The sequence below is a fragment of the Bombina bombina genome, chromosome 1, assembly GCF_027579735.1.
Source record: "Bombina bombina isolate aBomBom1 chromosome 1, aBomBom1.pri, whole genome shotgun sequence".
Classification (NCBI taxonomy): domain Eukaryota; kingdom Metazoa; phylum Chordata; class Amphibia; order Anura; family Bombinatoridae; genus Bombina; species Bombina bombina.
Window position 1 is genome coordinate 1486839627 of NC_069499.1, and position 23235 is coordinate 1486862861.

Consider the following 23235-nt stretch of genomic DNA (forward strand, 5'->3'; position numbering starts at 1 on the left):
GTCCCTCTCCCCCCCCCTTGTGTGTGTGTGTGTGTCTCTCTCTCTCTCTATCCATCTCTCTCCTTATGTGTCGTTCTCCCCGATGGTCTCTTTCTCTCTCTGTCTCTCTTCCTCCCCCTCTGACTCTCTCATCCCTTATGTGTCTCTCTAACCCTCTGTGTGTGATTGTGTCTCTCTCTCTTTCTCTAACCCTCTGTGTGTGATTGTGTCTCTCTCTCTTTCTCTCTCTCTAACCCTCTGTGTGTGATTGTGTCTCTCTCTCTCTCTCTCTCTCTCTCTCTCTCTCTCTCTCTCTCTCTCTCTCTCTCTCTCTCTCTCTCTAACCCTCTGTGTGTGATTGTGTCTCTCTCTCTCTTTCTCTCTAACCCTCTGTGTGTGATTGTGTCTCTCTCTCTTTCTCTCTAACCCTCTGTGTGTGATTGTGTCTCTCTCTCTTTCTCTCTCTCTCTAACCCTCTGTGTGTGATTGTGTCTCTCTCTCTTTCTCTAACTCTCTGGGTGTGATTGTGTCTCTCTTTCTCTAACCCTCTGTGTGTGATTGTGTCTCTCTCTCTTTCTCTCTCTCTCTCTCTCTAACCCTCTGTGTGTGATTGTGTCTCTCTCTTTCTCTCTCTTTCTAACCCTCTGTGTGTGATTGTCTCTCTCTCTCTTTCTCTCTAACCCTCTGTGTGTGATTGTCTCTCTCTCTCTTTCTCTCTCTCTCTGACCCTCTGTGTGTGATTGTGTCTCTCTCTCTCTTTCTCTGCCTCTCTCTAACCCTCTGTGTATGATTGTGTCTCTCTCTCTTTCTCTCTCTCTAACCCTCTGTGTGAGATTGTGTCTCTCTTTCTCTCTCTCTCTCTCTAATCCTCTGTGTGTGATTGTGTCTCTCTTTCTCTTTCTAACCCTCTGTGTGTGATTGTGTCTCTCTCTTTCTCTAACCCTCTGTGTCTCTCTCCCCCCGTCTCTCTCTCCCTCTCCCCCGAGTACTTTTCTGTGTTTCTGTCTACCTTTTGTTTATTTAATTAATGAATTGGTAGTGCCATCTGATGGTGTGGCTTTATGTAAAGGGGTGGGGTCAAGTGCCCCACCATCTTTAAATTTCACCAGCCGCCACTGGATCAAGACATTTTTATATTTACTGAATAATGAAAGAATCTATAAGCATAATTTGCAGCATTAAAGTAAAAAGTATGTTTGAAACATATTTTAATGGGCCTGGATTTCTAGATCTCATAATCAGAGCAAGCATGTTGTTATCTGGCAAGAGTTTCTGTTACAATACTTTAGACTAAAATCAGATGTTTACTAAGTTGACCAGTTTTCCAAGACACCATTTAAAGGGACATGAAACCCATATGTTTTCTTTCATGATTTAGAAAGAGCATGCCATTTTAAATAACTTTCCAATTTACATCTAATATCTAATTTTCTTCATTCTTTTGATCTCCTTTGTTGAAAATCATATCTAAATACGCTCCGTAGCTGCTGATTGGTAGCTGCACATAGATTCCTCATGTGATTGGCTCACCCATGTGCATTGGAGCGGACCCTGACACACACTGACTGCTAACTTCCTTTAACCCACTATAAAAGGAAGGGGCCTTGTTGCGGGTTCACTGGCGATGATGATGTAATGTGAGCAAATACGCAATTTCAGATTTGCACGGTCATTTTGTTTGGTGTATCCTTTTCCTGGAATTTATCAAGTTTAGCTGTGTCTGACACTCAGAAAGAATGTGATCACTTTGATAAAAAAAGAGCACTTCTCATTTTTTGATATTGAACAATACAATTGGAAAGATTTGAAAAAAAAACACCTAAATGTGTTAAATTGCATGCTCTATCTGAAGCATGAACATTTACATTTGACTTTATTGTCCCTTTAATTTTTTTTGTTAGTGCACACTGCAACTAAAATTTCCAGCAAATAATGTGATCATATTTTCTTCCCTTAGGATCAATAATGTTAAGAAAATATACACTGGCAAAGATAAGAAAGATGAAGCTCTAAAAGGTAAGATATTTTGACTATTTAATAAACATTGCAGGAAAATAGATTTTATTAGAAGACAGTGGCTTTAATTTATTTTTAAGGACGGGATTTTAACAGTTCTCCTATTGTAAATCAAGAAACCACTAAGTGACAAGGTTAACCCCAGTGCAATAATGTAGTTCCAAAAATATCTACTGAAAACCTCACAATAGAGAACAATGTTTGTCCTTACTCAGTTTCTTTTACTGTTACAAGGTTCTGGATATTGTAAATGGGATTATTCAAAACACAATTTTCTTTCCTAAGATATGGTGAATCCACAGCGTCCTAAATTACTGTCGGGAATATCACTCCTGGCCAGCAGGAAGAGGCAAAGAGCACCACAGCAAAGCTGTTAAGTGTCAATCCCCTACCCACAATCCCCAGTCATTCTCTTTGCCTCTGTAAATGGAGGAGGTGAAGTTTTGGTGTCTGAGGAAATCAGGATTTTATTATTTTCCAATAGCCAGAGTAGGTTTAGTTCTTTTTCCTACTTCAAGGATTGGGTATAGCTGTAGTCCACATTAGTCTCTTCATTAGGGGAGTGGTCGCTTTAAAGCAGTTAGGAATTGTGAAGTGGGCTTCACTGCATTTTCCTAACATATTGCTGCCCTAGTATAGAAAGCCAGAGTAGGTTTACTCTGTTCTTTCTTCTTACACAGGTCTCTGTAAGGAGTGGTGTCCTTCCATACCATGTGAGCTGTCCTCCTGCCGGACAGCTAGAGGTGCAGGTAAGTGCCTTTTGTCTTGTTGGACTAGGAGGCTGGCACTAAAGGGTTTAACCTATTGATCCCTTGAATCATAACAGGGACTAATATCCTGAGTTCAGGGTTAATTGCAGACAGGGGCATGGCTTACTGTGTTTGTGACTTAGAGACTGGGGTTACATTTCCTTCATGGAAAAGAAACAGTTAACCACATTTAGTTGGCTTAGAGTTTATTGAGGGGCTTGTTTGGTAACAGACTTATGAGGAATCTGCAAACTTCTATTTATGTGGAGCACATTTATTTATGTGGAGCACATTTATGGTACGCTCGGCTCGTGCATATCACATACGCATATCTTGTTAGTGTGTGAGTCAGGAAGCGGTTTCATTTTAGATACGCTTCTCTTCTAACCTGAAGCGCACCTTTTCTAACAATACGTTACAGCTTCACAGGCCGGTCACGTGAGCTAATCCCTCCGCTCCGGAAGGTTTTGCTAGAGTGGTTGCGGCATCATATCGAAGTAGAGTTGGCAGGGATCGTTCATCACTCCTCTTGATGTTAAAAGGGGAAGGTAGGCACCTCAGTTGTGAGCTGAGGTGAAGATACATTTTATTATTTAAGAAAAAGAAAGAACATTTTTTTTCAATTTCCCTATAACTTTCATCTATTTTTGTCTAATAGCTATTACTGTTTTTTGGGGACAAATACTTCTCTCTTTGCCTCTTTAAATGGAGGAGGTGATGTTTTGGTATCAAGATTTTATTATTTTCCAATAGCAAGGAAAAAATTATGTTTTTTAGAAAAAGAAAAAAAAAATCCTAGAATTTTCTCAAAGGTTCTGGGGACAGCTCCAAGAATTTTCTCAAAGGTTCTAGGGGCCCTCTTGGCAGTTATCAAATCTCAGGGAATCGCAGTGGCACCCTACCTAGATGACATATTGGTTCAGGCGCCATCTTTTCAAAAAGCAAGTTCCCATACAGAGATCTTGTTGTCTTTTCTACGTTCCTACAGATGGAAAGTGAATCTGGAAAATAATTACTTTGTTTCAAATACAAGGGTGGTTTTCTTTGGGACCATCATAGATTCCCTATCGATGAAGATTTTTCTGACGGCGGTCAGAAAGACCAAGATTCTTTCGGCTTGCCTCTCTCTGCTGTCTACTTTTCGGCCATCAGTGGCTCAATGCATGGAGGTAATTGGTCTGATGGTCGCTTCCATGGACATCATTCCCTTTGCTTGTTTCCATTTGAGAGCACTGCAGTTATGCATGCTCAGACAATGGGACAGGGATCATTTGGATCTTTCTCAGAGGATATATCTAGATCAGTTGACAAGGGATTCTCTCCCTGCAGCGCTGCTATTACAAATTTTGAAAAAGCAGGCTTATGGGGGCGATGAGCTCCATACCGCACCAAAATCAAGCTCTGCTTTGACGTGCTCGTGCACGATTTCGCCATAGACATCAATGGGGAGAGCCGGCAAAAAGAAGCCTAACACCTGCGATCGCGGAAACAAAAGCTCCGTAACGCAGCCCCATTGATGTTTATGGGCAAAGAAAAAGTTGCTTTTAAACCTAACACCCTAACATAAACCCCACATCTTAATACCACTATTCTGCTGACCCTAACATCACCGCCACTTGCTTTACAGTTATTAACCCCTAATCTGCTGCCCCTAACATCACCGCCACTTACATTAGTTATTAACCCCTAATCTGCTGCCCCTAACATCGCTGCCACCTACATTACACTTATTAACCCCTAATGTCGCTGCCACTATACTAAAGTTATTAACCCCTAAACCTAACCCTAACGTAACCCTAACCCTAACGTAAATCTAAGCCTAAGTCTAACCCTAAAACCCCCTAACTTAAATATAATTAAAATAAATCTAAATAAACCTTACAATTATTAACTAAATAATTCCTATTTAAAACTAAATACATACCTGTAAAAAAAAAACCTAAGCTAGCAACAAAATAACTAATAGTTATATTGTAGCTATGTTAGGTTTTATTTTTATTTCACATGTAAGTTTGTATTTATTTTAACTAGGTAGACTAGTTAGTAAATAGTTATTAACTATTTACTAGCTACCTAGTTAAAATAAATACAAAGTTACCTGTAAAATAAAACCTAACCTGCCTTACACTTAAACCTAACATTACAATAAAATGAAATAAATTAAATTAATACAATATACTAACACAAAATTACAAAAAATAAAAAACTTAATTATCAAAAATAAAAACAAATTACTCCTAATCTAATAGCCCTATCAAATTAAAAAGGCCTCCCCCCCAAAAAAACCCCATAGCCTACACTAAATTGCCAATGGCCCTTAAATGGACCCTTTGTGGGACATTGCCCCAAAGAAATCAGCTCTTTTACATTGCAATAAAAAATACAAACAACCCACCAACAGTACAACCCACCACCCACCTAAAAGGGCATTTAACTCTTTTACGAATTGCCCAAAACCCTTACCCTAAAAAAAAAACAAAAAAAAAAAAAAAAAACCTTAAATAACCTAACACTAACCCTCGATGGTCCATTTACAGTTATCGAAGTCCGGACATCCATCCGGATGACCTCTTCAATCTTCATCCAGCCGGCAAAGTCCTCATCCAAGCAAGAAGAAGTCTTCATCCAGAAGGCATCTTCTATCTTTATCCATCCTGCGCGGAGCTGGTCCATCTTCAAGACATCCAGCGCGGAGCATCCTCTTCTTACGGTCGTCGGCGTAAAATGAAGGTTCCCTTTAAGTGATGTCATCCAAGATGGCGTCCCTTACATTCCTATTGGCTGAAAGATTTCTATCAGCCAATAGGAATTAAAGGGGAAAAAATCATATTGGCTGTTGCAATCAGCCAATAGGATTGAGCTTTCATACTATTGGCTGATCCAATCAGCCAATAGGATTAAGCTCTCATTCTATTGGCTGTTCCAATCAACCTATTGAGAACACAATCTCATCAAATTAGCTTATATTAGCTTATACCACTACTATGGGTTCTAAAGGCAATCTGACAGCTAAAGAGAAAACAGTTCTCAAGAATCTGAGAGATAATCGTAATTTGGTCATCAGGGCAGCTGACAAGGGGGTCAATAGTAGTCATAAATAGAGAGTATTTAATCAATGAAGCCCTCAGACAGCTTTAGAACCCCCTTCAATATACCAAATTAGATTTTGATCCCACTTTAAGGTTTCAGAGGGAACTGTTACTTCTCATTGATGATGGTAGGGAATTGGGCTTTTTGGATCAGAAGACATGCAATTTTATATATACACATTACCCCAGGATACCAACTTTTAACCACCTTCCTAAAGTCCACAAGACCTTGGAGAATGTGGAAGTAAGACCCATTATTAGCGGTATTGGTTCCCTGTTATAACCACTCTCAGAGTGGTTGGATACCCTACTTCAGCCTCTAGTGGGGGATTTGATGAGCTATTTACAGGATACAAAACAACTCATGAAAGAAATAGAGAATGTCACTTGGGAGGAAGGCACCGGATAACTTACGATTGATGTTAAAGCACTATATTCGTCGATCCCACAAGATCGTGGATTAGCAGCAGTTAACTTCTTCCTAAAGAGAGCAACCAGTCATGATAGGAACTTCATACAGTTTGTACTGAGGGTGACAAAATTGTTGCTCACTCACAATTTTTTCATGTTTGAACACACCTTCTATCTCCAAAGATGTGGCAGAGCTATGGGGGCCAAATTTGCCCCATCATACGCAACCTATATATGGGTTGGTGGGAGCTGTGCCACATCTTTGGAGAGAAGAATACGTTTCAGCATAATATAGCTTATTATCATCGCTATATAGATGATTTGCTTGTGGTTTGGAAGGGGGACAAGGATAGAGTAGTAGATTTTGTCCAGTATCTAAATACTAATGATGCTAGCCTCCAATTCACTTTTGAATTTGGCGAATCAAGTATTAACTATCTGGATGCAATTCTGAAGGGGGTCAAGGAACAGAAAATAGTGGTAGAACTGTTCAGGAAACCTATGACAGGGAATACACTACTACATGCCCAAAGTAGTCACCCCAGGCAGGTTTTCAGATCTGTGCTGAAAGACCAGTTTATCAGGGTAAAGCGTAACTGTACCAAAGATGAGGATTATTCCAGGCATCCTAAGGATTTGACTGACAGATTTCTTGAAAGGGGTTACCCCAAAAAGTCATAGAGAAAACACGCAAAGAGATAGAAAGTTTGGACAGACCTAGCCTTTTAAAGGATAAAAGCAAAACAGAAGAGGTGGACACAGGATTCAGAGGAGTGACATTTGTCACTCAATATAGCAGGCAGTATCACCAAGTATGCAATATCTTGTGGAAACACATCACAATGCTTAAAGCAGATGATGATTTGACAGAGGTTGTTTCTAGAGGTTGTTGTTTTGCGTACAAAAGGGGCAAAACACTAGAGAACCAACTAGCTCCCACACAACTCAAAGACAAAGAGAAGAGGGTATCCTCTTAGTTAAGATTGAAAGGGGTTTATAAATTTAGTTACATGAACTGCACCGCATGTGGATATGTAAGAGTAGGGAATGGCTTTAAAAGTGTTTATACAGGAGAGACCTTTGAACATAAAGCCTGCTTCAATTGCAGGTCAACTTATATATCTATTAAATTGCAAATTATGTGACATTCAATATGTAGGTTTAACTACACGTGAGGTGAGATCCAGGATTTGAGAGCATGTGAATAACATAAACAGGGAGAGCTCACTACACCCCTTGTACAACAATTCAGAATACAACATCGAAAGAATGCAAAGTCACTAGTTTATCAACATTATTGAAGTAGTAAAACAGATGTTAGAGGAGGTGATAGAGAAATAATGCTTTGTAAAAGGGAAGTCTTCTGTATACATAGACTTAACACGAGGGCCCCGAATGGTTTTAATTCGACCTCATTAATCATTGGCATTAGTTTATGTACATAATGGTGGTGATCCTCTACTCCACCAGTAAAATACCAGTTTCATAGTTGTTAATTGATAATAGATGAGGCATCAAGCTGCAACACTGTATATGTATAGTGTCTTACTCCCCGTAGCTACTAAGGGGTTAATAAGGATATGTTGAGTTACAGTGTAGCGTAATCCTACGAGGGATAATAAGAGTTGCAACTGTACATTTCCATAAAGGGTTAACAAACCTGATTCCCCACCTGTTGCTACCTCCAGGCATCTAAATATTATATGTATTGGGTTTGGGATTGGTATTTAAGTAAGGCTGCAGGTTCGACTACGTCCTTTCCACATTTTTCCAGAAAACTAAACTCTTAAATTTATATGTACTGTGTATTTAACTTTATTCAAATTTTACATTGTTCTTTAGCATTAGGAATAAAGCTAAGCTATGTATGGTTAACATCCCACATAATAAGAACATTGACAGATATGGATATTTAGAGTGTAGTTCTAAATTAAAGCCCAAAAATAGGCGTGTTTTTAACACACAAGTGTAGTGGTGTTTTTTTTATAGTCACGTGTATTGTTTTTACCTATGAGAAAATATGTGTTTTAGTATTTAAAGGGTGTAGACACAGGTACCCATTAGCTACAAATACGGCAACAAGCCGAAACGCATCAGCCAGAGGGTACGTGGATACCCACACCTACAAGTTTGTCTTATTGGTTATATGCTGTAACCACTTTTCCATGCTTTAAAAGAAAAAACGTTTTTCGTTTTTCCTACTTTCCGGTGTTCTCTTTTGCTTTTTTGCTTTTTTGAACCAATAGGAATGTAAGGGACGCCGTCTTGAATGAAGTCACTTAAAGGGAACCTTCAGTTTACGCCGACGGATGTCTTGAAGATGGACCCGCTCTGCGCCGGATGGATGGAGATAGAAGATGCCGTCTGGATGAAGACTTGTTCTCGCTTGGATGAGGACTTTGAAGGCTAGAGGAGGATGGATGTCTGGACTTCGATAACTGTAAGTGGATCATCGGGGGTTAGTGTTAGGGTTTTTTAAGGGTTTTTTTTTTTTTTTTTTTAAGGTTAGGGTTTTTGGTAATTTGTAAAAGAGCTAAATGCCCTTTAAAGGGCAATGCCCATCCAAATGCCCTTTTCAGGGCAATGTTTAGCTTAGGTTTATTTAGATAGGTTTTTATTTGGGGGGTTTGGTTGGGTGGGTGGTGGGTTTTACTGTTGGGGTTTGTTTGTATTTTTTATTGCAATGTAAAAGAGCTGATTTCTTTGGGGCAATGCCCCACAAAAGGCCCTTTTAAGGGCCATTGGCAGTTTAGTGTAGGCTAGGGTTTTTTTTTATTTTGGGGGGCTTTTTAATTTTGATAGGGCTTTTAGATTAGGAGTAATTAATTTTTATTTTTGATAATTTTGTTTTTTATTTTTTTTAATTTAGTGTTTATTTTTTTTGTAAGTTAGTAAATTATATTTTATTAATTTAATTTATTTCATTTTATTGTAATGTTAGGTTTTAGTGTAAGGCAGGTTAGGTTTTATTTTATAGGTAACTTTGTATTTATTTTAACTAGGTAGCTAGTAAATAGTTAATAACTATTTACTAAGTAGTCTACCTAATTAAAATAAATACAAACTTACCTGTGAAATAAAAATAAAACCTAAGATAGCTACAATATAACTATTAGTTATTTTGTAGCTAGCATAGGTTTTTTATTACAGATAAGTATGTATTTAGTTTTAAATAGGAATTATTTAGTTAATAATTGTAAGGTTTATTTAGATTTATTTCAATTATATATAAGTTAGGGGGTGTTAAGCTTAGGGTTACGTTAGGGTTAGATTTAGGGTTAAGTTAGGGTTAGGATTGGGGGTTAATATATTTATGTAGAGTTAGTAATGTGGGAGGTCAGAGGTTTAGTGGTTAATGATTTATTTTAGTATATTTTGTTATAGGGGCTTGTGGTTTAGTGTTTAATAGGTTTATTAAAGTGGCAGTGTGGACAGATGGCAGATTAGGGGTTAATAATATTTAAATAACGTTTGCGATATGGGAAGGCGGCAGTTTAGGGGTTAATGGGTTTATTATAGCGGCGACAATGTCGGGGAGCTGCGGAATAGGGGTTAATAAATTTTAATAGTGGCGGTGAGGACCGGAACGGCAGATTAGGGGTTAATAAATTTATTATAGTGTTTGTAATGCAGAAGGGCCTCGGTTTAGGGGTTAATAGGTAGTTTATGGGTGTTTAGTTTAATTTTTAACACTTTAGTTATTAGTTTTATGCTACAGCTTTGTAACGTAAAACTCATAACTACTGACTTTAGATGGCAGTACGGATCTTGTCAGTATAGGGTGTACCGCTCACTTTTTGGCCTCCCAGGCAAACTCGTAATACCGGCGCTATGGGAGTCCCATTGAAAAAGGACTTTTTGAAAAGTGTGGTACTGACTTTGCGTGACGGCCAAAAAGGAGTGCGGTACACCTATACTTACAAGACTTGTAATAGCAGCATTAGAGAAAAAGCAGCGTTATGAAACTCGTAATCTAGGTTCCCTTCATAAAGTTGTTTCGAATATAAATATTAACCAGGAAATTGTTGTTCCTTCTCTGTGTCCTAATCCTTCTTCACATAAAGAATGTTTGTTGCACAACTTGGATGTTGTGCATGCATCTAAGGATTTTCGCCAATCTTCTGCTCTGTTTGTTTGTTTCTCTGGGAAACATAAAGGTCAGAAAGCTACAGCTACTTCTCTTTCTCTCTGGTTGAGAAGTTTAATTCGTTTTTCTTATGAGACTGCTGGACAGCAGCCTCCTGAGAGAATTAAAGCTCATTCCACGAGGGCTGTCTCCTCTTTTTTGGCATTCAAAAATGAAGCTTCTGTGGAACAGATTTGCAAGGCTGCAACTTGGTCTTCCTTACATACTTTTTCCAAATGTTATAATTTTGATACTTTTGCTTCAGCTGAGGGGGGGTAGTTATCAAGCCGTCTACTTTTCTTGCTTCGCCGGCCCAATACGCCCTCCTAAGCTCGCCTACCTTCGCCGCCGCGGACCTGAAAAAATACGCCTAAGTTATCAAATAAAGCTGTCAAAAAGCCGCGGGGCGATGAGCAGCGGACTGTGACAGTTATCACTCATCCGATCTCGCTGCCCTTCGGCTTTTTCCCAGCTTTATTGCTAGCCTGTCACTAAGCACTCACACTAAACTACACTGTTCTACCCCCTATACCGGCGCCCCCGGAGCCTCCCGCAACTCAATAAAGTTACTAACCCCTAAACCGCCGCTCCTAGACCCCGCCGCAACTCTTATAAATGTATTAACCCCTAAACCGCCGCTCCCGGACACCGCTACCACCTACAGTATACCTAGTAACCCCTATCCTGCCCCCCCTATACCGTCGCCCTCTATAATAAAATTATTAACCCCTATCCTGCTGATCCCGCACCTCTCCGCAACTAAATAAATAGTTTAACCCCTAAACCGCCGCTCCATGAACCCGCCGCAACCTATATTAAACCTATTAACCCCTATCCTGCCCCCCTACACCGTCGCCACCTATAATAAATGTATTAACCCCTAATCTGCCCCCCTACACCGTCGCCACCTATAATAAATTTATTAACCCCTATCCTGCCCCCACTACGCCGCCGCCACTGTCATAAAATTATTAACCCCTAAACCTAAGTCTAACCCTAACCCTAACGCCCCCCTAACTTAAATATTAATTAAATAAATCTAAATAAATTAACTCTTATTAAGTAAATGAATCCTATTTAAAACTAAATACTTACCTTTAAAATAAACCCTAATATAGCTACAATATAAATAATAATTATATTCTAGCTATCTTAGGATTTATATTTATTTTACAGGTACCTTTCAATTTATTTTAACCATGTACAATAACTATTAAATAGTTATTAACTATTTAACAGCTTACCTAGCTAAAATAAACTGAAATTTACCTGTGAAATAAATCCTAACCTAAGTTACAATTACACCTAACACTACACTATACTTTAATAAATTATTCCTATTTAAAAATAAATACTTACCTGTAAAATAAACCCTAAGATAGCTACAATATAATTAATAATTATATTATAGCTATCTTAGGATTTATATTTATTTTACAGGTAACTTTGTATTTATGTTAGCTAGTTAGAATAGTTATTAAATAGTTATTAACTATTTAATAACTACATAGCTAAAAGAAATACAAAATTACCTGTAAAATAAATCCTAACTTAAGTTACAATTAAACCTAATACTACACTATCATTAAATTAATTAAATAAATTAACTACAAATAACTACAATTAAATACAATTACATAAACTAACTAAAGTACAAAAAATAAAAAAAGCTAAGTTACAAAAAATAAAAAAATAAGTTACAAACATGTTACAAATATTACAAAAATTTTAAGCTACTTACACCTAATCTAAGCCCCCTAATAAAATAACAAACCCCCCCAAAATAAAAAAATGCCCTACCCTATTCTAAATTAAATAAATTTCAAAGCTCTTTTACCTTACCAGCCCTTAAAAGGGCCATTTGTAGGGGCATGCCCCAAAGAAAACAGCTCTTTTGCCTGTAAAAGAAAAATACAACCCCCCCCCCCCCCAACATTAAAACCCACCACCCACATACCCCTAATCTAACCCAAACCCCCCTTACAAAAACCTAACACTAATCCCCTGAAGATCATCCTACCTTGAGTCGTCTTCACTCAGCCGAGCCACCGATGGAACTGAAGAGGACATCCGGAGCGGAAGAAGTTAATCCTCCAAGCGGAGCTGAAGAAATCTTCCATCCGATGAAGTCATCATCCAGGCGGCGCTGAAGAAAAGTCTTCGATCCGTCCGATGTCATCTTCAAAGAGGCGCTGAAGAGGTCTTCTATCCGGGCGAAGTCATCTTCCAAGCCGGGTCTTGATTCTTCCTTCCGCCGACACCTTCTTCACTGACGGACTACGACGAATGACGGCTCCTTTAAGGGACGTCATCCAAGATGGCGTCCCCTCAATTCCGATTGGCTGATAGGATTCTATCAGCCAATCGGAATTAAGGTAGGAAAATCTGATTGGCTGATGGAATCAGCCAATCAGATTCAAGTTCAATCCGATTGGCTGATCCAATCAGCCAATCAGATTGAGCTCGCATTCTATTGGCTGATCGGAACAGCCAATAGAATGCGAGCTCAATCTGATTGGCTGATTCCATCAGCCAATCAGATTTTTCCTACCTTAATTCCGATTGGCTGATAGAATCCTATCAGCCAATCGGAATTGAGGGGACGCCATCTTGGATGACGTCCCTTAAAGGAGCCGTCATTCGTCGTAGTCCGTCAGTGAAGAAGGTGGTTCCGCGTCGGCGGAAGGAAGATTCAAGACGCGGCTTGGAAGATGACTTCATCGGATGGAAGATTTCTTCAGCGCCGCTTGGAGGATTAACTTCTTCCGCTCCGGATGTCCTCTTCAGTTCCATCGGTGGCTCGGCTGAGTGAAGACGACTCAAGGTAGGATGATCTTCAGGGGATTAGTGTTAGGTTTTTGTAAGGGGGGTTTGGGTTAGATTAGGGGTATGTGGGTGGTGGGTTTTAATGTTGGGGGGGGGTTGTATTTTTCTTTTACAGGCAAAAGAGCTGTTTTCTTTGGGGCATGCCCCCACAAATGGCCCTTTTAAGGGCTGGTAAGGTAAAAGAGCTTTGAAATTTATTTAATTTAGAATAGGGTAGGGCATTTTTTTATTTTGGGGGGGTTTGTTATTTTATTAGGGGGCTTAGATTAGGTGTAAGTAGCTTAAAATTGTTGTAATATTTGTAACATGTTTGTAACTTATTTTTTTATTTTTTGTAACTTAGCTTTTTTTATTTTTTGTACTTTAGTTAGTTTATGTAATTGTATTTAATTGTAGTTATTTGTAGGTAGTTTATTTAATTAATTTAATGATAGTGTAGTATTAGGTTTAATTGTAACTTAAGTTAGGATTTATTTTACAGGTAATTTTGTATTTCTTTTAGCTATGTAGTTATTAAATAGTTAATAACTATTTAATAACTATTCTAACTAGCTAAAATAAATACAAAGTTACCTGTAAAATAAATATAAATCCTAAGATAGCTATAATATAATTATTAATTATATTGTAGCTATCTTAGGGTTTATTTTACAGGTAAGTATTTAGTTTTAAATAGGATTCATTTACTTAATAAGAGTTAATTTATTTAGATTTATTTAATTAATATTTAAGTTAGGGGGGCGTTAGGGTTAGGGTTAGACTTAGGTTTAGGGGTAAATAATTTTATGACAGTGGCGGCGGCGTAGTGGGGGGCAGGATAGGGGTTAATAAATTTATTATAGGTGGCGACGGTGTAGGGGGGGCAGATTAGGGGTTAATAAATTTATTATAGGTTGCGGCGGGTTCAGGGAGCGGCGGTTTAGGGGTTAATACATTTATTATAGTTGCGGTGGGCTCCGGGAGCGGCGGTTTAGGGGTTAATATGTATAGAGTAGCTTGCGGTGGGCTCCGGGAGCGGCGGTTTAGGGGGTAATAACTTTATTTAGTTGCGGCGGTGTAGGGGGGGGTCAGATTAGTGGTGTTTAGACTCGGGGTACATGTTAGGGTGTTAGGTGTAGACAGCTCCCATAGAAATCAATGGGATGTCTGTCAGCAGCGAACTTGTACTTTCGCTATGGTCAGACTCCCATTGATTCCTATGGGATCTGCCGCCTCCAGGGGTGGCGGATTGAAAACCAGGTACGCTGGGCCGTAAAAGTGCCGAGCGTACATGCTAGTTTTTTGATAACTAGCAAAAGTAGTGAGAATGTGCCGCACTTGTGTGCGGAACATCTGGAGTGACGTAAGAATCGATCTGTGTCGGACTGAGTCCGGCGGATCGATGCTTACGTCACAAAATTCTACTTTTGCCGGTCTCGAGCCTTTGATAACTAAGGCGAATCAGCCTCGCCACAAATACGCTGCGGAATTCCAGCGTATTTGAGGTTGACGGCTTGATAACTAGGCCCCGAGGCCTCTTTTGGGAGAAAGGTTCTTCAAGCGGTGGTGCCTTCTGTTTAGGTCTACCTGTCTTGTACCTTCCTAGTCTTCTGTGTCCTCTAGCTTGGGTATTGGTTCCCAACAGTAATTGAGGATGCCATGGACTTTATTTTTATCAGGTAAAATAAAATGTATGCTTACCTGATGAATTTCTTTCTTTCCGGATGTGGTGAGTCCACAGCCCTACCCTTAAATTTATGACAGTTGTGTTATTCCTTGTTTATATTTTCCTTTGGACGAATGACTGGGGATTATGGGTAGGGGATTGATATTTAACAGCTTTTCTGGGGTGTTCTTTGCCTTCTCCTGTTGGCCAGGAGTGATATTCCCAACAGTAATTGAGGACGCCTTGGACTCATTTATTTTTGGGACTTATCATTTTTAAAAATAAATCTGTACAAAAGATCTCAGTCCCTAATAAACAAGACAGACAATGACAAATAGTTACATCTCAGTAAGATGTCGGTTGAAATCCGTTTATGAAGTTGAAAGTACTGAAACTGACAATTCCGAAAATCTGAGTATGATTTAAAAAAACAAAACTTTCAGAATGCAATTGCCACACACCCTTTCTAGATGTTTAAGCCATGATTTAAATTTTCTAATTTTTCCTACAAATATAAAATATGCCTCTAAATTTTTGTCTGTTGCCATTTGAGTGTCATGCACATACACAACATACAAATCATCTGGGAATACTTGCAAATATGTCAAAAAGCCCGTTTTGAGACATTAAAGGAACACTGAACCCAAATTTAGATAAAGCATGAAATTTTAAGCAACTTTCTAATTTACTCCTATTATCAAATTTTCTTCATTCTCTTGGTATCTTTATTTGAAATGCAAGAATGTAAGTTTAGATGCCGGCCCATTTTTGGTGAACAACCTGGGTTGTCCTTTCTGATTGTTGGATAAATTCATCCACCAATAAAACGTGCTGTCCATAGTCCTGAACCACAAAAAGCTTAGATGCCTTCTTTTCAAATAAAGATAGCAAGAGAACGAAGAAAAATTGATAATAGGAGTAAATTAGAAACTTGCTTAAAATTTCATGCTCTATCTGAATCACGTAAGAAAAAATTTGGGTTCAGTGTCCCTTTAATCAATTACCTTTAGGTGCTAAATTTGATAATTGTGAAATGATGATAAAAACCTGTTGAAAAGTATCAAGAACAATTGATTACTGAGAAAAAATAGGCTCAACGTAAAAAGTAGGCCTTTTTAGCTAAAAACACATTTGTCTCCAAGAAACACTCAAAATCTCATGATTGTGATCACCTCAAAAGTAAGATTTCCCAAAACCAGCAGAAATCAAATCATCCAATAGATTGTGATCAGCCCCATAGTTAACAAAATAATAATAAAAAAATCTTTTTTTAGTTAGGCAAAAATAAATAACTCAAATGCTTTATATTTTTTTTAATCAGGTTAATTTTGCTTCATTTATAGGTCTTAATCTGGATATCTATGAGGGACAAATAACATGTGTACTTGGTCACAGTGGAGCTGGAAAAACTACATTATTAAATATACTTAGTGGGATCTGCCCAGCCACCAGTGGTAAGAACATTTTCTCCACTTATTGTTTTTGGCTAAGAAATTAAAAGCAGAATTTTCATTGTTTTTTGTTATGAAAAATCTTTAATATTACATCTTCAGTTAAAGTTTCATGTAAATGTATAAATATATGTTTAGAGAATGTTTTAAGAAATATTAATGAATATTAAAAATGTACAAGAGACAAGAGACAATGTCAGTTTGAATAGATGCTATATCTATTTTAATATAGAACACCTTTGCTACAGTACGAACGCAAAATTATAAGAAAACAAAATCGCACAATCGCGATTGCAATATTATTAAATATGACCATTGCATCATGTTCTCAGTATTATGGAAATATGAATATTGCGATTGAGCATTCTCAATATAATGGAAATATGAATATTGCAAATGCGCAATGGTAATCTTAAAATAAGTAATAAAACACACCAAAGGACACAGATTTTTATAATCACTCATATAGTTTACATTCCTGTAACCTGTTCTAACATTATTCTATACAATACATACATTAAACAATGGATATTATATACAGTATATAATATACCCTCAATCCCCAGCTCCTATAGGTGTGCTATTGATTTGTTCAATGCACTATTGTATTGTACAAAGTTTCAGTAAATTGTATTGTCATACAGTATTGTTTATAGGGTTCATTTACATTACACCTTTTTGATGTAGGTGGCGGTGCTTCTTTGAATATATCAGCAGTAGCATCATCACCCACTGAAACGTATGGTAAAACACCTCTCGGTAAAGTTGGCTTTAAAGGGACATTAAACCTTTTTTTTTTTCTTTCATGATTTAGAAAGAGCATGCAATTTTAAACAACTTTCTAATTTACTTATATTACCTAATTTGCTTCATTCTCTTAATATCCTTTGCTGTAAAGCATATCTAGATAGGTTCAGAAGCTGCTGATTGGTGGCTGCACATAGATGCCTCGTCTCACCCATGTGCATTGCTATTTTGTAAACAAAGGATATCTAAAGAATGAAGCAAATTAGATAACAGAAGTAAATTGGAATGTTGTTTACAATTGTATTGTCTATCTGAATAATGAAAGAAAATGTTAGGTTTAATGTCCCTTTCAACAGTAGTTAAAGCCATTTTGATTATTTCTCTGGCTTCTTCTACATTGTGACGGATACCTTTTGACTATCTCGCTGCCTCGTGGCACTTTTGATCTTCTGGGTCAAAGTGAGGAGTCCTTAAATTCTAAAAACTTTCAGGCACCTTAAAATGATGGCAGCTCTTGACTGACTGTGTTCGCCACAGGAGTACAGCACTAAAATTAGAGGAATAATGGAAATGCAGGGCTAGAATCCTGAAAAGGAATTAAGGGTTAAGGCCCTTACTGAGTGCAGTGGAACATTGTTGCAAAGGTGAGGGGGTGTCTAACCTGCAGTATAAGAGTAGGAGTCACTTAGGCCCAGGCCTCTGACCTTTAAAGTCGTCAATCTCCGGCCCTCAAATAACAAACCCACAATCCCACCTTATCATACCTGAAATAAAACACGGGACACATAACCTTGGTACAACATTGGCCGCAGCACTTTTATTAAATAACCATAACCTTTAATTATTAATAAATACAACCTTTAAACCGAACATAAACAATGTTCTTAAATAACTTAGACCTTAAACCCATTTAATACCATACTGAAACATCCCCCAGCGGTGCTAGTTCCCTTACTAGTTAGCAATATGGCCGTCACTCAAACTGGACTCAACTACGTACTCGCTGAGTGCGTAACCAACATCACATCCACTTTAATAGGGAACCCCTTGCCCCTATAAGAACCCAGCTTCACACTCACCCCATGGAGAGGCAACTTGTGCAAAACCCCCAATTCACTTGGCCATATTCCTTTCCTTTTCTGTCTGAGAACTAGGACCCCCGCCTTGCTGCGACAAACCTAAAGGAAAGAAAACATCAACATAAGGGTGGGCGGGAGGGAGCTGTTGTCAACACAATGTTTCTGACAAGTAACTTCCTGCCTCTTCCCGCTCAGCCCCTTAAGTATGGCACAGCTTGCGCCAGTCCCTTCCTCCAACAGCACACCAATCCCCAACGGGCCTCTTCCTCCTAAGGTCAAAGCCCCCTCCTGTTACTCCGTCACTCCCAGGGGCTTCTTGACCTTTAAAGTCGTCAATCTCCAGCCCTCAAACAACAAACCCACAATCCCACCTTATCATACCTGAAATAAAACACGGGACACATAACCTTGGTACAAAATTGGCCGCAGCACTTTTATTAAATAACCATAAACTTTAATTATTAATAAATACATCCTTTAAACCGAACATACACAATGTTCTTAAATAACTTAGACCTTAAACCCATTTAATACCGTACTGAAACATCCCCCAGCAGTGCTAGTTCCCTTACTAGTTAGCAACATGGCCGTCACTCAAACTGGACTCAACTACGTAGACTCGCTGAGTCCGTAACCAACCTCACTTCCACTTTAATAGGGAACCACTTGCCCCTATAAGAACCCAGCTGCACTCTCACACTATGGAGAGACAACTTGTTCAAAACCCCCAATTCCCTTGGCCATATTCCTTTCCTTTTCTGTCTGAGAACTAGCACCCCCACCACCGACTGGTCTGACGAAATCACCGCCACCGACTGGTCTGACGAAATCAGCCCAGTCCCGCCAACCCCAACATTTCTCCTAAAGATTCCTTAAGGTCAAATAAAAACAGCTGCAGGCCAAATTGATTAAAATGTACCCCGTCCTTCAAATAAAATTCCCCAGACCCCTCCACCTCAAAATCTGGATGGTAAGCCACCCCACCCTCAAGTCTTCTAACGAAAGAACCTATTAACTTATTAATTTTTCTGTGACTCTGCTCCAGCCTATCATAGTCCCAAGCCGCCCTCCAAACCAACCGTGGCATAATCTGAGACCAAATAATTCTCAAAGAAGGATGAAGATCCATAATTCTCCCCAAATCCCTCTTGATTCTCCTAACCAGCTCCCTCTGTGAAAGAAAACCCAAATCATTACCCCCCAAATGCACAATCAACACCTCCGGGGGAGGAAATTGCTTACAGTAATCCACGAACAATGGCAACAAACTCTCCCATTGCATACCCCGAACACCCAACCAATTTACCTCCCACTGAGCAACCGGACACCCCAACTGCAGGCCGCCCATTTTTGTTCTGGCCTCAGCCCTGGCCCAGTAAATAAAGGAGTGCCCCATCACCCACACACTCCTCACACCTGCGAATAAAAGAAAAACACACAGAATATCAGTCAACAGGAGCACTCCCTCCCTATCACCCGCAATTCAGGCCTCACATAAGACCTGTAACGAGTGGATCCCCAACCCCCAATATGTTTTACAACATCCTCCCCCAACCCCAGCATAGAGGCCTCCATTGCCGCACCTATACGGAAGGAATGGGACCCAAACTCAGAAGGGGCGAGCCCTAGCATCCCCACAGTGCCTTTCAAAACTGCCCGAAACTGATATTGTGACAGAAAGGACCCATCCAAATGAATTAGCAATGGGCCCCCCTGTATAGGCCGTATGGCCCCATACTGTGACAAGATCCGACAGGGACAGACCACCCTGCCACTAGGGAATAAAACTATACTCTTCCCTTTCCCATATGTGTCAGTTTTGATCCCCCTCAATAACATATCCACCCGTTGCTCCCCCCACAACACATCCTCCTCCCCAAGCCTCCACAGCTGATCTGGACACCGTCTCCCCACCACATCCGCCTGGGGGGGCCAGCTCCCAAAAACGATTCCACTGCAATCGAGATAAAGCATCTGCAATCAGATTACACTTCCCAGGAATGTGCTTGGCCCTAACCAGAACATTCATGTGTAGACATTGTAAAACTAGCACTCTCAGCAAACGCAAAACTGGGGGGGATGAAGCTGACAGCATATTAACCGCCGCGACCACACCCATATTATCCGTGTGAAACAGTATAGATTTGTTCACCAACTCCGCCTCCCAGACAAACAATGCTACTAGAATGGGGAACAGCTCCAGGAACACCAGGTTACAAATTAAATCCAGCCCAACCCAGGCTTGTGGCCAAGCAGCCGCACACCATTGTCCTTGGAAATACACCCCGAACCCGCCCCCCCCCGGCCGCATCAGTCACCAAATCTAAATCAATGTTAGACACGTGGGCCTCCATGAACAACGATGCCCCATTTAAGTCCTTCAGGAACCGCAACCATACAAACAAATCATCTTTTTGCCCTCTCGTCACCCTCACAAAGTGATGATGCTTACGGACACCAGCTGTAGACAACGACATTCTCCTGGAGAACACTCTACCAATGGGAATGATTCTACAGGCAAAATTCAACTTCCCCAGGAGGGACTGAAGGTCCCTTAAGGTCACCTTGGACAAGCCGAGAAACCACCAAATCATGCCCACTAAATACTCAATCTTCTCCCGCGGCAACCTACACTCCATCCTGACCGAATCAATAGTGATTCCCAAAAAAAAACAGTCCCTCAGCTTTACGCAAACGTCCGATCCGGCCGGGCCCACAAAAAGAAAGTCATCGAGGTAGTGGACTACTGATGACAACCCCGACCAGACCCTCACCACCCACTCCAAGAAAGAGCTGAAACACTCAAACATGGAGCAGGAGATGGAACACCCCATAGGGAGGCAGAGGTCCACATAAAATCATACTCAAACCCGTGCCACAACAGCAACGCCTTTCCCTCGCAACCCTTCTGCTTAGCGTAATGGGCGAGCCAAAGCTCCATCCCGCTTACCCTCACCGGCGTTGTTCCCGTTGTCAGGCAACTCCGCAACTCCACCTGTTCTGTTCTTCCGGAAACACTTGGAGTACGGATAAGCACCCCCACACCCCGAACACTCGTGTCTAAATTTGCAAGTTGAGCCCCATTTACACCCCTTCTCATTGAAGGAGAAGCAGAATCCCTTTCTGACCGCTGCCGATGACCCTCCCTGAGGAGACCCGCCGGCTCCCCCACGAAAAGGCTGAGATGATCGGAGTGATGTCATAATCTTAAGCCATAAACCCATATCCCGATCATCCCACCTCATCTCAGGCTTGACAGACAAGCGTTGACGGAACTGCTCGTCGTACGCCCACCAAGCCATGCCTCTGTAAGAACGCTGGGTGGCAGCTTCTTCGTCCAGATAACAAAATAACGCCGCTCCTTGGTCAGGGAACTTGCCCACCAACACACTGGCATAGATGACAAATGCCTCGAACCAATTGGTAAACGTTTTTGGCAACTTCCAATACCGCTTTTTTCTCTCCTCCTCCTCCTTCTTGGACGCCTCCTTCTTAGAATCCTCTGGGATTTCAAAGGATTGGTCAAGCGGTAAAAGGGAAAACAACTCAATGAATTCCTGTTTCCAAATCTTTTCCATCAATTCCGCCGTCAGATGCATGCCCAACGGGCCGATCGAGCAAAGACAGGACCGAGACAAGGCTGTGTCAGCAATCTTAAGCTCTGATTCCCCTGCCCCTTTACCCTCAACGTTGGCAGCCCTTAAGGGGGGTACCTCAACTGCCTGGGCCTGAGTTGTCATCCCGGTCCCCTGCCCAACCCCTACTGGCCCACCAGCGGCCATGCTCAATACAGAGGCCCCAGGGGGGACCCAAGAACTGGCGACCCCCCTTGAACCCTGTAAACTGGACCCCTCTAGCCTGGCCAACAGATCCCTCAACCCTGCTACCAACGTAACTGCAATAGATTCAGCACCTACAACCACCACTTTATCCACCCCAACACTCTGACCCACCACCCCAGTCCCTCCTGTACCTGCTCTAGTTTCCTCCGACATCTGGGACTGATCCGTGTGAGCAGCCGTGACGGTCTTCTGGCTCTGGAACCCAATGTCTCTAGGTTCCGTAGCAGCCATCTGCTGCTGTCCTCCAGCAGCCTGCAAAATAGAGACATGTGACAAGCCCCCCACCGGTGCCCACAACCCAACGCCCTTCTGCGCCGTAGATAGGCCCAGAACACTGTCGCCAACTCCCCCTCTCCCCCTCTTTGGGGCCGTAGCCCCGGCCCCTACCTGACCTGCATCACCGTACCTCCTACGCTGCCTGCCCCTACTGGGCAATCCACCATCCCCCGGCCTTTTCAGCTGTTTCACAGCGCCAACTGACCCTTAAAGTACAGCACAATGACACCTTCCCACCTGCACACCCAGGCCAGCACCGAAGCCCCTGGCCGTACTCACCACTGCCCTCCCCTCCAGTACCTCAGCACGTCCTTCCAAAGGAATGCCGTCATCCAAGTCCAGCCTGATGTTGTCAGTCCATGATTCTTGCAGGCCATAAGCATCCCCACTCAGGCCGTCCTCTCCCACCACAAGCAAGCCAGAAGAAACCTCTGGCCGTGGCCCAACCACACCCCCACCTGCAATAGAAACATCATTAGACATAAAAACAGGACCCCAACAGTGACATTCCCACTCCCCCCCCACGACCTCCACTTGCACAGGAACCCCCCAATGACCCAGCTGGGATCGTGGACTGACGTAGCGGAACACCCCTTTGAGGAGTCGGAGGGACTATGTCCTCCTCAGAAGATTCTAAATAGAGGGTGAGGTCCCCCAAGTCAGTACCGGCCCCCATCTCTACTTGATCCCCAAGAGATTCAGCCCTCACCAACCCTTCCCCCACAACATATGCCACTTGAGGGACCCCCAAATCCCCACGAGGCCTTGCAACCTGGGCCGTGTGCTCCACCACCTGAATCTGCACCTCCACATGTGGCCCCCTCTCCCCCGAGCTGTTATCCCCGGCTTCAATAATTCCCCCCACTCCTTGAGCCCCACTTTGACCCCTTTGCAGGCCCCTATCCCCCGCTACATGCCTGTCTCCTAACCCATCTGGCCTCAAAGGATCGTGACTCCTAACCTGCCGCCTGCTCAACTCATCAGGCCCACCAAGGCCGT

At 41.2% G+C, this 23235-nt stretch overlaps 1 protein-coding gene across 4 annotated transcripts in view; it reads left to right on the plus strand.

Annotated features, from left to right (window-relative positions):
- Nucleotides 1-23235, plus strand: part of LOC128653763 (ABC-type organic anion transporter ABCA8) — a 752731-nt gene that overhangs the window by 226540 nt on the left and 502956 nt on the right. For all 4 annotated transcript variants that reach the window (XM_053707247.1, XM_053707265.1, XM_053707256.1 and 1 more), the window contains 2 exons: nt 1937-1995; nt 16185-16295. In XM_053707247.1, the coding sequence (XP_053563222.1) occupies nt 1937-1995; nt 16185-16295 (170 nt within the window). The remainder of the gene's footprint in view (nt 1-1936; nt 1996-16184; nt 16296-23235) is intronic.